Consider the following 16,722-nt stretch of genomic DNA (forward strand, 5'->3'; position numbering starts at 1 on the left):
TTAAATAGAAATAATTTTTTTTGGACTATTACTAATAGATAGTGTATCGGATTGAGTAGGTTGTTCATGCTCTTGTTTTCACAAAGTGAGAACAGTAAGGTAATCACTATGTCCAAGTTTTTTATCATTGCTCGAATTAACAGCAGGGTGAACTGACATTTGTCTGCCATTTTAGCCCTGACTTAATAGAGATTGTCTCAAAAATAGCAGGTTACATTAATAAGCTGCCTGTTCTGCCTCATAAAGCGTGTTATGTATGTGTGTGAATATTTTTTGGCCTATTGATTGGCATTGTATTATCTTGACAAATCTTATATCATTCTGAGATGATCCTTGGATGAATAAAGATAAATAAAAAAAATAAAGGTTAGTCTTCCGGATAGAACAAAATTTTGTAACACGTTGCGTAAGACTGTGCTGCACAGTAAAATGTTGCAATTTGCCAGTTGGGAGACCCTGATCAATGTTAAGCTTGTCTGCAAAAGCTTTAAACCTAACAGCATGGCATTTGACAGAAGAGAAGGAGCACACTGGTGTACATTAATGGTTTAAACATTAAAGTATGCTTGGAAACCATACGTAAATGCGTTGAAAAATGATCGACAAACCTACTTTAAAGGCACACTTGCTGGAAAACACCATGAAATAGGAGCGCAAAAGCAGCACTAATGTAAAGCTGGATTATCACAGACATTAATTCAAGCAAATTCTGATTGGACAGCTGGGTGCTTAGTGGCCCACAATATGTGGTGTGAGTGTATATCAACAAATGGTTTTTAGGTGAACTCTTTTAAGAAAGTAAACAATCTATACTGATGATATTGTAGTGGACACTAGTAATATGAAAACTAAATTTTCACTACATCTTTTTATCACTTCTTTTTGCCATCTCAGCTGCATTTTATCTTATGTTGTGACTGCTATAGTTACAATCTAAGTTGATCATCTTCAGATCTCTGTAGTTGGACTCAATGGGTTGCTTATGAAATGATATAGATCTGAAGATGATCAACATTGATGAAAGTAGTCATACATTACCACAAAATAACTGTCAACTGAGACAGCAAATATAATTGACGTGGTTTAATAAAGGAGCTAAATTTCCCTCTCCTCTTCCAAAAATATGTGTCAGTGCAGCTGCCAGGGCCACTGACAGCAAGATGTGTGCAACGGATCAAATCCACCTTGACAGTCAGCTAGGAAACTTATTTTTCATTTAGGTTATGTACTATGTTATTAATGAAATGTTAAATTGTAGTCTTTCTCACTTTTACATTGATTGTATTTTTATCATTGCTGTCAGAAGCTCATTCAGCCCTATTTGACTGGTAATGAATGTGAAGCTATTTCTAGAGCATCAATATGAATTTCATCCTTTGTCTTATCTCTCATCGCCAACAATACAAAAACAATATGACACATACACACCCCTTTTACAGCCACCAACTATATACACTTTAATATCTGTCATTTCACATGCACAAGCTGCCAAAATGATAAAAAATTTAATTAGCCACACATAATTTGTCATATATGCTGTACTCCATCCAATCATTTTTTTCTTGAATTTTGTGCGTGGCTACTGATCTGAGACTGTACAGATCAACTGGCCTTCAACGTGTTGTGATCAGCTTCCCATGAGCTAGGATATCTTATTTAGTTATCTGGAAATGGAGATTCTGCAGCATTTCTTTAACAGTCTTGTCTGCATTAAGCAAATGGCTGCATGCCTACATCACTCTACACTTCAGTCCACTCTGGCACAGGTCAAAAATGTTCAAGCAGTTTTATTGAGAAATATTAGTGACAATCGTACCTTTCCGTAAACCAGCACTTATCTTACCTATGTTGTGCTAATAAAGAAGACTGAGTGGTGGTATGTGCTACAGCTGAGTTCAAACTATGAGTGGGCATTACATTTTCAATGTGTGTAATGCTCCATACTTAATGACTGCAAATGGGACATGTTCATAAAACCTTTCTCTTTGTTTCCATAATGTGAAGATGATTATCACCTTTTGAACTTATTTGTAAAGAACTGAATCATTCAAAATTTCAAGTTCTTGTAATTGAAACAGCTTGTGCGTATTAGCCAATATCCCTCTCTGTAATTTTAACGATTGTGTTTTCATCTATGAATTTTTGACTAATCTCATTTGCATGTTTAGATAAAATCTACAGTATCTTATGTCACACAGATTTGTTAAACATCTGTACCTCTTAATTGGACACTTCATTGTTTCAATGTCAAATGCTTTATTCACCTTTTAGTATTTGTACTTGTAATCTGTGACATCTACTAAATTATTCAATAATTAGAGCAATGATAAGAAACAGAAGAAAATAATATAAAATAGGTATGCTACATGAATTATGATCACGTTATACAGTCTGTTGTGTGACCTGCTCAAATAGCATAATGTGCAGCACGCTAGCCTGCAAGGCAATGAAGTGAGCCAGACCCAGGTCAAATCCACATAGAGGATTAACAACTGCAGGTTTTACACCAACCAGCTGAGTGTGTGTTTTAGACAGATTCCCCATGCACTTTTTTAGGCAATGAATGAGTTGGTCTGTACATTCACCTCGGAGAATACAATATACAAATGGTTACAGTTTTCAAGTGATGTTTGACTCAAGCACTGTATCAAACAACTTTCTTTTGAAATTTAATTTTGAGCCTTCAGAATTACTTCAGTCAAGTTGGAGTAGAATAATGCAAAATATGCATATAATAAGAGATCTCAGTAGCACAGCTCCTCACTTGTCACTTATATAAGATGAAAGAAACAGCATGCTGAAACAGAGTATCGAATTTGAAGAGTTCATCCACGCATGAAGCACCCTCTCCTTCAGCATGACAATGCCAGACCATATGAGTCCTGCAACATCTGCAACAATCCAGTGCCTTGGGTTCTTTGTTGTGTAAAATGTTAATAGCATTTGTTTTATTTAAAAAGCTTTAAGTGTTTTCTCATAAGAAATTTGGAGGCATTACTTCCCAGAATGCCCCTGCAGATCCCACGTGATAGTCTTCTGCATTTCTCTTGTGCCATTTCTCTTTTTTATCAGAAGATCTCTTTTGTATCAGGTTATACATGTGGTTATACATGTGAAATCAGATACTGAATGGATATTTTGCTTCAATATCATTATGTTTTGTAGCTATTTTGTCTTAGGGAAAAAATCAGTGGTTTGGTTGTAGAATGGACTGATCGTTGAGCACATTCTACAAGTGCATAAGCAATCATTTCAATTTTGATTTGAAACCGAGACAATTAATGACATAACTCACACACAATTAGCAGTATTACAATGTTATAAAAAGTATGGTGGTAAATGGGAGAATAGCATACTCTGCATGTACGTGCAGATGATTTGTGGACATTAGTGGATCAAAATCTGCACTACATGGTACCCCAACCACTGCATTCAAATCTTTCTTTCACTGCACAATGGATACACCCACCAAACCACAAGAAATATGTGATCTAACATCAGCAAGGGTCTAGGGAAAGCACCAAGGCCACCTTGGTGTTACCAAATTGAGATAAAGATTATGTAAAGTGAAAGGGAACTGGGGACTGACTAATTCTTCTTAAATCTCATTAAATTCATCGGTGATACCAGTTTCTGGGTATTGTCAAGCACTTCATGCTTCAACCATAACACCTTACAATGTGCGCCAGCCGGAGTGGCCGAGCGTTTCTAGGTGCTGCAGTCTGGAACCGCGCGACCGCTATGGTCGCAGGTTCGAATCCTATCTCGGGCATGGATGTGTGTGATGTCCTTAGGTTAGTTAGGTTTAAGTAGTTCTAAGTTCTAGGGGACTGATGACCTCAGATGTTGAATCCCGTAGTGCTCAGAGCCATTTGAACCATTTGAACCTTACAATGTGCATACCGGTAGTTTATCAAGAAATAATTCAATACTAAGATGTTGAGTCATGAATTATTTGCAGGATGTAAGACCAACAGTGCAAGAGTAATGTTCATGATACAGACATCAAAAGTGAATTTTTGAATTAATCAGAGGAGGAAAAACACACACACACACACACACACACACACACACACACACACACACACACAAAGAGAGAGAGAGAGAAATGTGTCAGTGTCCAAAGGGAGTGGAGGACATTTTTGCATTGGGGAATGGTGCCATTGTCATGTGTAAATCTGATAAAACAGATGGAAACAATACATTAAGAAACAATAGAAGCTTTCTTTGGGGACAAGCATTAATTTTATACCTGAGTTTGATAAAAAGAATTCACTTCATAACAGGTAGTGATAAGCTATCAGGCATCTTCTTTGTAGCTAATACTACGTTTTATGTTTGTGTGATACTATAATCGAGTAATGCCTTACTCTTACTGGAACTGAAGTGATTATTGTGTGAACCATTCTAAGTGAATGATGTCTGTTCTGTTTAACTTGTTTATTGTTTTATTCTCATTCATATTGGCTTTGTTTCTGATGCTCACTTTGCAGTTTGTTTGGAACTTTCATTACTTATCTGATCACATTCAAAAAATTTTGTTACAGGAGGAGTACATGTCTGAGAACATACAATGGACGCCCATAGACTACTTTAATAACAAAGTAGTGTGTGATTTAATAGAAAGTAAACGGCCACCTGGACTATTTTCTGTGATGGATGATGTGTGTGCAACAATGCATGCTGTATCAGAAGGTGTGGATCAAGATTTGCAAAAGGTAAGCAAGTATGTCTACAACATTTGTGTATGTAATTAATAGTATTTAAATGTGAAATGGAGCAGACAGCAAGATGACATTTAAAAAATTCTCTAAATTATGAGCCTGGCACATACCAGAAATTTGAAAAAAAGCATTGGATGATAAAATCCATGATATTGACAACTTGAGTGATATACGTAGACAACCAGACATGATGATCTCCTCCTTAATAGCATGTTGGTCCACCTTTGGAATGCACTGCAGCAGAATTTTTGCATGGCATGGATTCAACAAGGCCTTGGTAGATTTACAGAGGTATGTGGCCCAGATATGTATATGCATAGGTCATGCATTTCCTATAAATTAGGTGCTGCTCTTGTGTGGATAAGGGGCTGGTGCTTGATAGTGCCCCATCTGTGTCCAGTCAGGTTCAGTTTTGGCAAATTTGCTGGACAAAGCACCAGTGTAAGTAAGATCACTCTCATGCTCCTGAAACCACTCTAGCACAATTCTGACCTTGTAACACCGACAGTTATCCTGCTGGAAGAAATCATTGCCATTGGGAAAGACATCAGTTACTGAAGGATACAGGTGGTCTGCAATAGTTTTCATGTAGTCTACAGCTGTCATGGTGCCTCCAGTTACTTCTACAGCCCCATGGTAATGCAGGTGACTGTTCCCCACAGCTTAATATGGCACCTAATGGCCTGAGTCTACTATGGCACATTTTTAAAGCAGTCATTAGCCTGGATGACATGACCATTGACTTAGTGTAAGAAGAAATGTGATTCATCCAACCAATTTCCATTTATCCATGGTCCACTCCTTAATGGTCCCTTGCCCACTGCGTCGTAATTCGTGATTTCATGAGAACACCTATGGGTATTCTGCAGCCTCATGTTCAACAATGTGCATTGAATGTGATGCTCTGAAACGTGTATGCCTGCACCAGCATTGCATTCTGTCATCAGAACTGGCACATATTGATGCCTATCCTGCTTTACAGAATGGGGAACCCTCTGACTCACATTCTGTGATGAGATGTGGATATACAACACCTTGTCATCTGAATGTGGTTTCACCATCCTTCAACCACAACCTACCAGCTTGGCCATTTCCGAGATGCTTGTCCCCAGGCAATGGTCCTTACTATAATGATTCTCCATTCATTTGTGCTCAACTTATGTACTTCCATTACTACACTATGTCAAAAATGTGTGGTGGCACATATGCTTATTCAAGGTAGCAACACTTACCAGTTCCTTTCTACTGTGCCGATGAAAGGTGGTTGTTGGTTGGCGACTCCATGGAGTGCTGTGTGCACCACGACCATATATGTTATATTAAAAGGATGGTCAGCATTGGTCATAATATTGATGTTTTATTGATAGCAGAATTGATTTTCGATCACATAGTGATCATCTTCGGTGCTGTACACATTAAACTCAGACACTGGTATCAAGTTATCAATAACCAAAATTGAGAAGCGATCACAATAACTCCGGTTTGGTTATTGATAACTTGATACCAGTGTCTGAGTTTAATGTGTACAGCACCGAAGATGATCACTATGTGATCGAAATCGATTCTGCTATCAGTAAAACATCAATATTACAGCCAATGCTGGCCTTCCTTTTAGTGTTAAGATAGATGGTTGCATAGAAACCTTAATTTATGGTGGTGGTGGTGGTGGTGGTGGTAGTAGTAAGAAGTAGTAGTAGTAGTAGTAGTAGTAGTAGTAGTAGTAGTCGTAGTAGTAGATTGGAGACCGCATATGGTGTGCTCATTTTTTATCAATGCACAAATATGAAATGCAAATATTAACACAGTACAGCCACAAGGCATGATGGAGGGCGAGTGTTTTATTGGTGAGAGGGGACCATTTACACTTTGACGTTGTGACTTGGGTGTATCGTGGACACCAAAGAAAAAGAGGTCAGGATGGCAATGGCTGTAGTTTCTTAAGAAAAACAAAACAAGATTGTATAAAATTACTTAATTAATTATAAATATTTCTTTAATTTGGGATACTAATGATCTGTCAGTCAACGAATCTGATTATTAAGAGCTTAAATGTAAATGTTTAATTGATGGGCTGAAAATGTTATGGGAACTCTTAAACGCATAAGGATTCTGAAAAGAAGCAGTTCTGTGATTTCGTAGCTAGTGGGTAGCAAACATAATCTTCCATTATAATAGCACATTCCTGCAAATGGTGAAGTAGTTCGATATAATTACAAGTGGCATTGCATAGCAGGACTACAACTTCAAGGAGCACCGTGTGTCCATAAAGAAAAGATTTGAAGGTAATTACGAACATATGACTGACAGAACACATTCAGGGAAATGGTACCATGGGTAAGCAGTTACATTCCAAACACCACCAGTCAGCATTCAGTTTAAAGGCAGTGGTCATAATGTTTCGGTGAATCAGTGCATGTTGCATGCCATATTAAACCTTGTTTTGATCCACAATGAGATTTTGATTTCACCCACAACTGAGTGACACAGCTTCCTATTTATCACCTTTCCCTTTTTTATGCAGTGAATCCATGGTCAGTTTCGTGTCTCACTTCTGTCGCTTCTGCCAGTTTTCTTCCATTTCCCCAGTCAAAGACTGTCAAACACACACACACACAGAGAGAGAGAGAGAGAGAGAGAGAGAGAGAGAGAGATGCATATATTGCAGTTGATATCGTCAGAAATATACGTGCACCTAAGCAATTAATCTCTCTACTTCTGTGATCTGTAAGGCATTCATCAAAAGTAGAAAACACACACACACACACACACACACACACACACACACACACACACACACACACACACACACGTGACTGCAGTCTCAGGCAACATTGTTACATTCCATCCTGGATTTTCCATTGTTTGAATATTACAGCTTGATAGTTACAAGAAATCAACAGATTTCGAGAATAAGCAGCCAATAGCTGGCTGCCAAAAGTTAGCTGAGCCAATGAGACACAGAATCAAACCTGCCAGCTGAGCTCACTGCTGTCTGAGGTTTCTATTGGTACTAGGCCTGCTCCCCTACAGCTGACCATTAATGGTTCCACTGCTGCTGTTGTTGGTTCTACTTGGGTGGTGGGGGAAGTTGTTTGTGGGACAGGGGTGTTCATTGCTGTAAGTGGTGCTTGTGGCACTAAATGGTGCTGTTGCTGGTGGCCATAGTGTAACTGTATCTTCCACCTGGTGTCCATCCTCTGCATTTCCACACCAGGGAATGATGTAGGTGGTCTGCAGGCATGGGATGTTGCTACTGGGGATATAGGAGGTGCAATGACGTCCATAGCTGTATTCTGACGATCATCTTGTTGTGGCTTGTCTGGTTCAGTATGTTCTGAAGAATAGATTTTTGCTGCCTTTGTTGAGATCTCCCTGTCAATTTCTGTCAGTTTCTGTTGAGGCAATCCAAACTCCTCTGCCTTTCCTGTAGGTGAAAAATACAGATCGTCACATGTTTGATTTTTTTGTAGGACTCCATAAAATACTTTGTATGAATTGGGGTCCATTATGTATCACATTTATATATTAACTCACAGATGAATATTGCTTGAATTATGATGTAGGTGATAGTAGGAAACATTCTGACACTGTATGGATAATTTGAGAATGTATATTTCAGTGCCAGTCACATGATATTCATGAAAGGCCCAGCAAAATTTTGTGGATGTACTCATAGAGCTGGCTGATGTTTTTCACATATGGACCAAGTATGGATGAGTTCTTTGCTTACATTTGTAATTTTCAGCTGTTAAACTCATTGGAATGCTACCTGTTTCATTTGGGTCTTAATCAGGAGGTTTATGTGTAACAAACTTGGACCATAATGTAAAATGTTGAGAATAATAACCCAACATTTCTGTGGGCTTGTATTAAGTCTCAGCACTACGTCGACTAGAAAGAGCTTGTTCCACTGTAAAATTATTATCAGTGGTGTCTTTGGAGCAGGGTTGGCCCTCCTGGGACGCAGTCTTAGGCTGCCTTTTGTAGAGTGTGGGGCTGTAGTGTTGTGCAACTGTACATGGTATTACTGAAAAATCACATCTGTGTTCCTAGAGCTTGGTATAAAAATCCTCATTTTTATTGGATGCTAGCTTGTTACCCTGTAGAAAGCCTGAAGAGTGCATCAACATCAGTTTGTACTATTTACTGAGGACATAACTCCATCCAAACAGGCCTTGGAAGGCCCAGCAGTACCGACCAGGAAGACATGGAACTTTGCTTTATGATTTAATGATGATGGCATCCTCATGGCTAAAGTATTCTGGAGGTGCAATAGTTCCCCATTCAAATCTCCTGGCATGGACTGCTCAAGAGGATGTTGTCAACAGAAAAACAGATCTGACATTTTCTGGAGCAGAGTGTGGAATGTTAGATCCCTTAGTTGGCTAGGGAGGTTATAGAATTTAAAAAGAAAAATTAATAATTTGAGCTTAAATGTAGTGGGAATTAGTAGAGTGTTGGGACAGGCACAACCAGATTTATGATCAGGTAAGAATGGTTATCAGTACAAAAAGAAACGGGTAACAAGGGAGTAGGATTAGATAATTAATAAGAAAATGACAGTGCAGGTGAGCTACTGTTTACAGTCTAGTGAACTCATTATTATAGCCAAGATAGACATTGAGCCAAGAAATACCACAGTGGTAAAAGTTTGTGTGCCTACTAGGTCTGCAGTTGATGTGGAAATGGAAAGGAGTGTGATGAGATACAAGATATTATTCAGATTTTTGAGGCAGACAAAAATTTAGGTGCAGTGAGTGACTGGAAAATGAACTGAAGGGGGAAAAAATAGGAGTACATAGACTGGAGGAAACGAATGAAAGGAGAAGCCATTTAGTAGAATGTTGCACAAAACACAATTAAAACATTGCAGACACGTTTTTTGAGGATGTATACATGAAGAGGCCAGGAGACACTAGAAAATTTCAGGTAGATTGTATAGTTGTAAGACAGATACTTAAGCAACATAGAGATTTAGATATAGCAGGAATATAATAATAAAACATTTAATTAGTTTTAAATACCTGGGTGAATGGGTTACAACCAATGTATTAAATAAGCATGACTTGAAGCAAAAGTCATAAAATTTGAAATAGCTTTCTAAACCACTCGAAACATTTAAAAAAATATGTCCAAACTTTTTATGGAATAATTTGTCGAAGTTTGAAATAAAATAGATGAGAGAAACATTTGATGCACCTTTCAGTGATGCTCAAAATCATGCACAGCAAACAAGGCACTGATGAGAATTTGGAGTTCAATATTTAATTTAGATTCCAAGAATTTAAAGAGTGTTCCGTGACATTCCAGTACCTGAAATACATGAATGTATTCGCAGTTGCGAATATGGACTATCATCTGTGTAATGGAATGACGACACGAAAATTTGTCTCAGACTAGATTTGAGTGCAGATTTCCCACTTATCATTGCCTTACTATTTGGCTACCCGAGCATGACTCACTGCCCATGACAGCTGTAGTCACTGCAGTGCCTGTTCCTTTGGACATCCATGCATGTCTGAAGGAACTTTACATCATAATTCGGAATAAAACAGACACTGCAATATTCAAACAATCGAAAATCCAGGATGATATACTTATCGCTGACACTGGGCAAGCGGCTTTCAAGTGAAATGTCTCCCCTGTACGGGAATGTACATAATGGATGTATGAGTACAGGATGTTGACACGTGGTTGATGACATATGGAAGTTTGGAGCCATCCGTGAGCCATGAATCAAAGGAAGCCATTTTGACAGTTAAATATGACACTAATGTAACTTTTTGTGTGCAAAATTTCTAAATAGTTTTTTAATTACCCTGATTTTCTTAAAGCAACTAATTTTTTTCCTTCAAAACTACACCTCACACTGGTCTGTGTGATACCCAGTTTGTTTATTTGCCACTCTATGTTTACCTATGAAAATTTGGACAAAAATATCCCTCAAATTGATAATTAAATTTTCCTTAATTACACTACTGGCCATTAAAATTGCTACACCAAGAAGAATTGCAGATGATAAACGGGTATTCATTGGACAAATATATTATACTAGAACTGACATGTGATTGCAATTTCACGCAATTTGGGTGCATAGATCCTGAGAAATCAGTACCCAGGACAACCACCTCTGGCCGTAATAATGGCATTGATACGCCTGAGCATTGAGACAAACAGAGCTTGGATGGCGTGTACAGGTACAGCTGCCCATGCAGCTTCAACACGATACCACAGTTCATCAAGAGTAGTGACTGGTGTATTGTCATGAGCCAGTTGCTCGGCCACCATTGACCAGACGTTTCAATTGGTGAGAGATCTGGAGAATGTGCTGGCCAGGGCAGCAGTCGAACATTTTCTGTATTCAGAAAAGCCCGTACAGGACCTGCAACATGCGGTCGTGCATTATCCTGCTGAAATGTAGGGTTTCGCAGGGATCGAATGTAGGGTAGAGCCACGGGTTGCAACACATCTGAAATGTAACATCCACTGTTCAAAGTTCTGTCAATGCGAACAAGAGGTGACCGAGACGTGTAACTAGTGGCACCCCATACCACCACACCAGGTGATATGCCAGTATGGTGATGACGAATATACGCTTCCAATATGCATTCACAGCGATACTGCCAAACATGGATGCGATCATCATAATGCTGTAAACAGAACCTGGATTCATCCAAAAAAAATGGCGTTTTGCCATTCGTGCACCCAGGTTCGTCATTGAGTACACCATCGCAGGTGCTCCTGTCTGTGATGCATCTCCAAGAGTAACCGCAGCCATGGTCTCCAAGCTAATAGTCCATGCTGCTGCAAACGTCGTCGAAGTGTTCATACAGATGGTTGTTGTCTTGCAAACGTCCCCATCTGTTGACTCGGGGATCGAGACCTGGCTGCATGGTCCGTTACAGCCATGCGGATAAGATGCCTGTCATCGTGACTGCTAGTGATACGAGGCCGTTGGGATCCAGCACGGCATTCCGTATTACCCTCCTGAACCCACTGATTCCATATTGTCCTAACAGTCATTGGATCTTGACCAATGCGAGTAGCAATGTCGCGATATGATAAACCGCAATAGCGATAGGCTACAATCCGACCTTTATCAAAGTCGGAAACATGATGGTATACATTTCTCCTCCTTACACAAGGCATCACAACAACATTTCACCAGGCAACGCCGGTCAACTGCTGTTTGTGTATGAGAAATTGGTTGGGAACTTCCCTCATGTCAGCATGTTGTAGGTGTCGCCACTGGCGCCAATCTTGTGCGAATGCTCTGAAAAGCTAATCATTTGCATATCACAGCATCTTCTTCCTGTCGGTTAAATTTCGTGTCTGTAGCACATCATCTTCGTGATGTAGCAATTTTAATGGCCAGTAGTGTACCTTGATTACTTTCACTCTTTTTTGCATAACTCTGCTTCACACTGGTCAGTTTTATATCCCATTTGTCCATATCCCATTCTTTGTTTGGCTATGAAAGTTCATATAAAAACTCATTGTATAATTTATAGGGAGACATGGTTTTGTTACTCTCAAACATTGTCCAAAAATTCTCTTCCATAAATATCAAATAGTCTTTGTTACATATCTCATGTTGCTAATGTATGTAAGTATGTGTCAGAGTTGTGTTATCCTCTCTGAGAGACATTTACTAATGAAAGAAGAATGAAAAGACAAACAATACATTGGGTTCAAATTATATAAAAAAAAGGAACTACATAAAAAAGGAAAATAAGAAAATTTACTAAATATTATTGACGCACAGTTTGATTTGATGGAACTTATAACAAATGAATGACTTGAAATGGACAAAACACATATTCAACATCTTGACTTGAAATCAGAAACAAGAATACTCTGCTACTTGAATTGCAGAAGAGATATAGGAGGACTAGTCATTCAATCACAAGACATACAAAATGGGAATGTCTGAAGAACAGCTGTTGTAATGTTTGGGACTTTGTGATATAAAACATGATCAACTCATGCCTGATTGTTGAATAGACATTGCCCTGGACTAAGAGAAATGAGGAGAAACATTTATCTTAAATGAAAAACAATAAGATGAATGACTGTCATCATGGGCCTGAGCTTATGATGAATTCAAGATGACTGTCTAATGACGTAGATTAATAATAATAATAATAATAATAATAATAATAATAATAATGATGATGATGATCTACACTTTTTATAAAAACGGATATATTTGTGTGTGTGTGGGGGGGGGGGGGGGGGGGGGAATGTAGGTAGGTAGGTGCTTTTGCCACATCTCTTCCAAAACCAGTGGAACAATTTCAACCGGACTTGGCCAAAACCAGTGGTAAAATTTCAACCAGACTTGGTACACGTATCCTTTACCATCAGGCGACAGTCACTATGAGGGGGGGGGGGGGGGGGGGGGGTTAAAACCACCTACCTAACACAGTTCAAGAGATATGAAGTTACAAACTACCATGTCATGCTTGATGTTTAAACATATTACTTCTGTGCTATTGACCATATTTCAATAAATTTCACAGACGGTATCCACATATGCCGCCAAGTGCACCTACAAAACAATATCCTATTACCAAATGTAGTTCAGGAGGTATGATGTCATAAACACTGAGATGCATGAAAAATTGCCACATCACCCATAAAGCTTTAATACATTATTTCTTTACAACTAAGCCACTCATACAGTTGAATAAACTTAAGGAAATCCCTGATACCTGCCAGTGCTGTTGGCAACTGTCAACTGCGAAGCACAAATGGTTGCAGACAGAAACAGTCATGGTCTGTATAATTATGAAAAGGCATTGCCATAGTGACATTTACAAAATCGTATCGTAGACATGTAAAGCAGCTGCACTGAGTGTACAGAAATTGTGTGGAATCATGTTTTTTAATTTGGATATTGTACTTACACATTTGAACGTTGTGCGTATTTCTTTGTATGACTGTTTCATGATTTCGAGGGTGTTTTCATGAACAGGTGGAAATGAAATTTTTTTGATATTTGACTGCAAACATGGTTTAATTTTTTGTTTTGGTTTCTAATAGAAAATTGGCAAAATGGATTCCGAGGCAGTGCCAGGTTTGACAGCTAGTAATAATAAGAAATATAACAGTAGTGGATATTCTATATGTCTTCACAAATCAACCTCTCAAAGAAAGTAAATGATTCACTGTAACACTTTTGGGACTAATCAGAAGATCAGACTCAATTTTAAAAAGCATTCAATACTTTTTATGTCATCACTCAAAAGAGGAGGAAAGTCCACAGCAAAAAATTTTGGCATACTGTCTTGACATCATGCAAAATACCATCAACCAAAATGTGGCATGATGATAAGCATACACCTCAAGTATTACTTGCTGGCAGGTCCTCCTGTTGGAGAAGTGCTCCACACTTTGAAAATTTGTTGAAAACCTTTTGTTTCTAAGTGATCAGTAATATGTACTAAATCAGCAAAAATAATTGATTTTTGAAAATAGAATGTAATTGGATAGATAACAAAATCTATTCACCAGGAGGACACACATATAAAAAGTATTAAAGTTTGCAAGCTTTTGAAGCCACTGAGTCCCTCTGGCAGAAGGGTTCAAGGGGAAGCAAGAGGAGTAATGGGAAAGGACTGGTGAGGTTTATGAAAAGGGGTAAAAATTGGAGAAGTTGTCCAGGACCCCAGATCAGTGGAGACTTACTGGACCAGATGAGTAGGACAGACTAGTTGTTGGGGACTGCACAGGATGAGATTTGCAAACCTTAGAGCTTAAAGGTGGTAGACATGGTAATACACAAGATGAGGATTACTGCCAAAACATTGTGCATGAGTTAATAAGAGTGGAAAGTTAAGTGCTTTGTATGTGATGGAGGTATGTGGGTGCCACAAAAAATAGACAGGTCAGGAAATGAAAGATGCAGAAAACTAAAAGGGAGTGAAGAAAGAAATAGCTGCTGTGAAGAAATGCTGAGACCAAATAAATCAACATAATTTAAGACCATGTGAGTGACAAGAACCCAGGACATTTTGTATCACCAGGTCCCACCTGGCGGGGGGATTAAACCAAGGCTGAAAAATGTTCGTGGAAGCTCCATTCCAGCCTGCCAATATGTCTCACAGCTGCTTTTATCAGCGTCTGGTAATGAATGATGGATAAAGACGTTGAATTGAAGAAAGTGTCTGGATAAGACACAACACACTAATGGCACTGCCGCAGTGGTAACACCGAAGTTAAGTGCTGTTGAGCTTGGCTGGCACTTACGTGGGTGACTGTCTGGTCTGTCAAGCACTGTTTGGAAGCCGGGAGCACACAGCCCTTGTGAGGCAAATTGGGTAACTACTCGATTGGGAAGTAGTGGCTCCAGTTATGAAAACGGACAATGGCCGTGAGAGTGGTATGCTGACCACACACCCCTACATATCCCCATCCAGTGAAGCCTATAGGCTGAGGATGACAAGGCAGTCGGTCAGTATCGTTGGGTCCTTCAGGACCTGTTTGGACGGAGGTGCATGAGTTAATAAGTGCATGAGATAGTTCTATACAGATAGTTAAGGCAATTCTGTAACAACTGTCTTAAAATGAGATGAATCTGATCAAAAACAGCAGTTTTTTTAAAATTTCGTCCATTTACTCTTGTGATATTGGAATAAAAGTTCAGTATGTTAATTTTATGACCTTGATAATGATATATTCATGTATTATGTTATTTTTAGTTTAGAAGTGCAGTTATTATTTTAAGTGAATTGTTGATCGGTTTCACCTCCTCAGTTGGGGCGAATCTGATCACCATTGTATTTTGTATGCAGGAACAAAATCAGACTGCCAGTGGGGTGAATCCGATCACTGTTTTGATTTTTAAAAATATATTGCTGCATTTGCAACAAAATTTTACAATTACTAAACTTGTTTACAAGCACATTAAACTAGAGATTTTTGCTATAAAAACACTTGCATTCAGGAAATTTGACTAACAAATATTAATTTTTGGTTATTGTATGTCATAATCAATGTGGAAAGTATTTACTCATTGTCATAATCATGTATTCCTTCAAAGTTAAATTTACCTCACCTTCTATGTTCTGTAACATTTTTAATAATTAGGGCTCTTTCTATCTCATTTGCATCATGAACTTCTGGAAAGACAAAATAAACATTACTATCAAGAACATTCTTTCTCAGAAATATCATTTCATAGGTGTTATTGGAGATGCTTTCAATTTTACCAATAAAAAAAAGGTGAACTTTTTTTTTTCTTTTTTTTTTTTTTTTTGTAGAAAATTTTACTATGGTGAAATAGTTTTCTTAAATTCATGCCAATCTTTATCCTTCTTCTTGTCCATTTCTTCATTTTCATTTGACTCGTGCTGTTCTAGATCACTGTTAAATGTTTCCGTATAGGGACTCCCTGCTTGCAGCCCCATCACTATCATTTTCATTGAAGTCGCTGATAACAATTCCTTTTCCTGGAGTTAATGCTAAATGCTTTGCTTGGCATGGTTTTGCTTTTGTTTCATTAGAACGAAGTTGTTTCAATTGTATTTCGAAGGCTGCTGCCCAAGAAACTTCGGATGAGCTGGTGCCATGTGCATTGTTATTAGTTGCTTCTGGAATCTGTGAAATGACTTTATCAGAACAGAAAGGAAAAATATCTGCTTTTCTGAACCCAGATATTACATTTGATTTGGACGTGATAGCTATATTTTCAAAGGTTTCTTCAACAACCTAGGAAATTTGGGTCTTGGTACCACTCTATTCTTCTTTTTCCAACCATCTAGTACATTTCTCCAAGCAAGTTTTAAAGGTCTAAAGGAGCCCACATCAAGTGGCTGACACAAATGAGTAGAATTAGGTGGTAGAAGCACAAATACAATGTCATGTTCCTGGCACAGTTTAATCATGTTACATGACAGATGACTCTAGAAATTGTCACCTACAATCACTTTAGGACCCTTTAATTGCAGGGGCATAAGGCAAGACAATTTCAGCAAACCATGATTCAAGCATGGTT

At 38.4% G+C, this 16,722-nt stretch overlaps 1 protein-coding gene across 1 annotated transcript in view; it reads left to right on the forward strand.

The window, feature by feature from the left end:
* LOC126190751 (unconventional myosin-Ie-like) overlaps window positions 1-16,722 on the forward strand; it is a 367,405-nt gene that overhangs the window by 265,771 nt on the left and 84,912 nt on the right. Inside the window, exon 11 of the mRNA XM_049931260.1 lies at window positions 4,548-4,718. Coding sequence (XP_049787217.1) covers window positions 4,548-4,718 — 171 coding nt within the window. The remainder of the gene's footprint in view (window positions 1-4,547; window positions 4,719-16,722) is intronic.

The sequence above is a fragment of the Schistocerca cancellata genome, chromosome 6, assembly GCF_023864275.1.
Source record: "Schistocerca cancellata isolate TAMUIC-IGC-003103 chromosome 6, iqSchCanc2.1, whole genome shotgun sequence".
Classification (NCBI taxonomy): domain Eukaryota; kingdom Metazoa; phylum Arthropoda; class Insecta; order Orthoptera; family Acrididae; genus Schistocerca; species Schistocerca cancellata.